Raw genomic sequence first — 4814 nt, 5'->3', positions numbered from 1 at the left:
TTCTAGGGACTTCCTTCTGTAAAACAGGGCAACTGCGCTCGATCACAGTTAAGGTGAGATCGATCGCAGTTCCAGGGACTGCCTCTTTTGCTGCACGAGTCTGGGATCATGTCACCATCTTCCGGGACGTCTTCACACCTATATCCATTCAGGACTTCCTCATGTACTCCGAGGCATTATAGTCTACATCAAAATATCTCTCGTCTAGGATGGGTATGTGTCTTTCTATATCTAATTATCAAATATTTTCACTTGATGGCAGTGCATTAATTGATTCTGTTTGTACTTGTTTTTTTGTTTTTTGTTTTTTGTTTTTGTTTTTGTTTTTTTTTTTTTTTTTTTGCGGTCTTCGTCATTATCAGGTGATAAACCTAAACACTCAACTTAAATATTTCAAGAACATGGAGACGGTGTTGAAGCATACACTTGGTGAAGCACAAACAAAGAAATTGTTGTCCAGAGCTGTTTACTTATTTAGCATTGGAACCAACGATTGCGCAGCCCCTTTCACTACAAACTCCAGCCTGCTTCAATCTTACTCACATGAAGAATATGTAGATATGGTGATTGACAACTTCACAACTGTGATCAAAGTAATAATAGTAGCCTATTGTTGAATCCAAAATTTAAAACATACTTGAATTTGATTATTCTTGGTTTTCATTTTTAAAGTGCTTTGTAATTATATTTTGATATGTCAGCAAATACATAGGAACGGAGAAAGAAGATTTGGGTTTCTAAACTTGCCACCAGAGGGTTATTTTCCATCCACGAAAGCAATAATGCCAGAAAATAGTGAGGAAATTACAGCACTGGTTAAACGGCATAATAAAGCACTCTCTCATGCCCTCCAGATCCTCACGAGCCAGTTGGAAGGATTCAAATATTCATTTACCAATCTCTACAATTTTATCACCGAAAGAATGAATAACCCTTTAAAATATAGTATATAATAGCCATTTTCATTTTCAGAATATACTTTTTTTAATCATAGATTAAAAGCATTTGTAATTTACCTTTTTTATGAAGGTTTCAAAGAAGGGAAGATGGGATGTTGTGGAAGTGGTCCATACAGAGGAATTCAAAGCTGTGGAGGGAAGAGATCAATCAAAGATCAGTATGAACTATGTGGGAACCCCAGTGAATATCTGTTTTTTGACTCTGCTCATCCATCTGAAAAGGCTAATGAGCAACTAGCCAAACTATTATGGAATGGAAATCTTGATGTCACATGCCCTTACAATCTAAAAGCACTATTTGGACAGAAGTAAAGTGAGATTAATTAACCCACAAGCAATTACGAAATATGCTTACTGCACTTGCCTAGCTTGTATGCTCAAGATTTTGAACTAAACTATGTACTTTCGAAGATACATTAAAGTAATAAGGATTGGATGTTCTAATTTTGTTTCAGTTTCTAATGATATCTGCACTCTGGTGAAATGCTACATGGTTTTCAATTCATGTCGATGCACTGCACGTGCCGATGCTATATATTCAAATCCTTTAAATTTTCTTTTCCTTTACTCCAAATACATTTACCGACAGTAATAGGCTTACAAATATGTTGCATGAAGATTGGAGAACAGTGTATCATTAAGATTTCAAATAAGGGAACAGCAAGCTACGGAAAAAAGAGACCAGTACTGAATTTTCAATGGAAAAAAGACACTGATATGATTTTTTTTTTTTAAAGCAAGTCATCAACGACAAACCTATTCCTATCGTTGATAAAAATGTATTAGCTCTAAAGTGACACAAGAGAAATACAAAAAAAAATAACTTCTATAATTATTCATCACAAACAAGTTGACTTAATAGATTTGTTTGGTCTCAGAAATTTTTTGCCTATATTACGAAATTGACCATCTTCATCTTTTTATTTATTTATTTATTTATTTTCTTACTTAGTCGTGATGTAAATTAAGGGTCGATAGAGACGGTAGGAAACATATTCTCTACAAGTTCCTTTTCCTTGGGAGAAAAGTATGCTTCAAATTTTATTTTTAAGATTTTGTAGCTCTTCTTTTTAAATGTACTTATTAATGAAGTTATCGAAATTCAAATGAGGCATATTTTGAAAATTATGTACTAGTCTTTTCTTTCCATAGCCTGCTGGTTTCCCTTATTTGAAATCTTTCATGATACATTGTTTTTCATACAAAATATTGCAAGCCAATAACCATGGGTAAATGTATTTGGAGTAGAGGAAAAGAAAATTTAAAGAGACTTTGAAGAGCATATGAGTAGTGCATAGACAAAAATTGAAAACCTTGTAGCATTTCACATGATATATTGCAGATATCATGAGAAACTGAAACAGAATTAGAACATCCAATCCTTATTACTTTAATGCATCTTCTCAAGTACATATATAGTTTAGTACAAACTCTTGAGTTTCAAAAGAAGAGATATATAGAAGGCAAAGTGCAGTAAACAAAATGAATAATTGCTTGTGAGTTAATTAATCTCCCTCTCACTGTTTTTTTTTTTTTCCTAAGCAAATAAGGAGCGGGTACAAGGATTAAAACACCAAATAAAGGGTGGACTCCTCAACAATACACCAAAAACAAAAATTAATACACAAAAATAGTAGGCAATAGGTCATAAATGACCAGGAAGGACCGCTAAAAGTGGTTAACAAGGCAAAACTCAGAGACACCCGAAGGTACCCAACGAGCAAGCAACGAACAAAGCATCCAAAAGGATGCCAAAGGAAGGTAGGCACAGTAAGAAATGGAAATGGGTTTGACGGAGAAGCAAACCGACATTTGGCAATAGAAATCCTCACAAACAAGCTCAAATAAAGCAACAGAAGGCAGTAAAATAGATTACAAAGCATAAGCATAAACCCTAACCCAAAAACCAGAACCACCTGTAGGGGAGTCGGGGAAGTAGTGCAGGAGCGAGGCTGGAAGGCCGATCTAACAGAGGAAGACAACTTTAGCTCCAAAAGAGCTAAAACCAAAACCCAAAATAGATCCGAATGGAGGAAGCGATTTGGCGGTACAAAGAAGGCAGCACGACGGCAAAGGAAGCACATGTGATGCAATTTTGGGAAGACGGGGGATAAATTGCACAAAGCGATAGCAAAAGTGGTTAGAGAAAACTCTAAACCATGAAGAACCAAAACCTTCATAAGGAAGGAAAGCAAGGAAAAGGAAACTAGGAAAGGGGAAGGGAAGAGGCCAAGGAGAAGAAATGAGATTCTTCCCCCCTCCCAGACCAGCCATCAGCTAGGGTTTCTAAGAGAAAACAAGAGAGAGGGCAGAGCGAAGATACTCTCCCTCTCACTTATGTTCAAATAGTGCTTTTAGATTGCAAGGCCATGTGACATCAAGATTTCCATTCCATAGTAGTTTGGCTAGTTGCTGGTTAGCCCTTTCAGAGGGATGAAAGTCAAAAAACAGATGTTCACTGGCGTTCCCACATAATTCATACTCTTTGACTGATTTCTTCCCTCCACAACTTGGAATTCCTCTGTATGGACCAGTTCCACAACATGCCATCTCCCCTTCTTTGAAACCTTCATATCTATCTATGGCAAATTACAATTAATGCTTTTAGTCTATATATGATTAAAAAAACTATATTAATTCTGAAAATGAAAATGGCTATGACATATTTTAAAGGGTTATTCATTCTTTCGGTGATAAAATTGTAGAGATTGGTATATGAATATTTGAATCCTTCAAGCTGGGTCGCGAGGATCTGGAGGGCATGATAAAGTTGTTCATTATGCCGTTTAACCAGTGCTGTAAGTTCCTCACTCTTTTCTGGTATTAGTGCTTTCGTATATGGAAAATAACCCAGCGGTGCCAAGCTTAGAAACCCAAATTTTCTTCCTCCTTTCTTATGTATTTCCTGACGCATCAAATTAAGCATAATTAATTACAAAACACTTTAAAAATGAAAACCAAGAATAATCAAAATCAAGTATGTACGTGTTAAATATTGGATTCAGCTATATATAGCTATTATTTTTACATTGATCACGGTTGTGAAGTTGCCAATCACCATATCTACATATTCTTCATGTGAGTAAGATAGATGCAGGCTGGAGTTTGTAGTGAAAGGGGCTAAGCAATCGTTGCTTCCAATGTTAATTAAGTAACAGCTCTGGACAACAATTTCTTGGCTTGTGTTTCACCTACTTTTCGCTTCAACATCGTCTCCACATTCTTGAAATATTTGACTTGAGTGTTTAGGTCTATCGCCTGATCATAATTAAGAAAGGATCGAGAAAAAAAATAATAATAAAAAATAATCAATTAATGTTCTGCAATCAACTGCAAATTAATTAATACTTGATCAGACATACCAACTATCCTCGACTAGTTTCAACGAGAACACCAGCTCCTGATGATGCGAAGTTAGCTCCTTCAGTATATCGATGATAACCAGGGTGTAGATATATGGTGGAATCAATGGCAACTTGGCATACTCAGCTGCAACAATATATATATATATTTTTTTAAAAGTCAAATAATATTGTGCACCAAAGAAATTAAGAAACCCGGCTGTAACTATATTTTACGTACGTACCTATGAAATCTGGAATCAGACGGCCATCAGAAGGTCTCCCGGTGGGGTACTTAAAAGGTTTCCCCATAGGGCCAAACATTTGCCTGGTAATCAATGGTGGTGTTGATATAGTTATTGTTTCCAGCATCAGAAAGTGAATCCCCGAAAATGAACAAGGCAGCATGATCCTCCGGCAGCTGGCAGGTTTGATCAGCAAGGCATTGGGTACTTGGGATAATAAGGCTCGCACACAAAACCAATAAACAGAAATGGAACCTTAAACCCATCAT

The 4814-nt window shown here is 36.2% G+C and overlaps 1 protein-coding gene and 1 pseudogene across 1 annotated transcript; one reads left to right on the top strand and one right to left on the bottom strand.

The window, feature by feature from the left end:
- The first annotated feature begins 742 nt into the window (after positions 1 to 742).
- On the top strand, positions 743 to 1282 carry LOC132186506 (GDSL esterase/lipase 1-like). Its single transcript, XM_059600485.1, has 2 exons — positions 743 to 945; positions 1030 to 1282. The coding sequence occupies exons 1-2, from the start codon at positions 783 to 785 to the stop codon at positions 1269 to 1271; spliced, it is 405 nt and encodes a 134-aa protein (XP_059456468.1). The 5' UTR covers positions 743 to 782; the 3' UTR covers positions 1272 to 1282.
- Positions 1283 to 3290: 2008 nt separating this feature from the next.
- On the bottom strand, positions 3291 to 4814 carry LOC132187867 (GDSL esterase/lipase 1-like; annotated as a pseudogene).

The sequence above is a fragment of the Corylus avellana genome, chromosome ca7 (assembly GCF_901000735.1).
Source record: "Corylus avellana chromosome ca7, CavTom2PMs-1.0".
Lineage (NCBI taxonomy): Eukaryota > Viridiplantae > Streptophyta > Magnoliopsida > Fagales > Betulaceae > Corylus > Corylus avellana.
The sequence above is the reverse complement of the archived record's forward strand: the minus strand, read 5'-3'. Positions and strand labels throughout refer to the sequence as shown.

Excerpts from the sequence above, each read along its gene's own strand:
- LOC132186506 (XM_059600485.1), top strand. The coding sequence starts at position 783 with ATGCCAGAAAATAGTGAGGAAATTACAGCACTGGTTAAACGGCATAAT. Across the intron at positions 946-1,029 it reads GAATAACCCTTTAAAATATA|GTTTCAAAGAAGGGAAGATG; the intron begins GTATATAATAGC and ends TTTTTTATGAAG.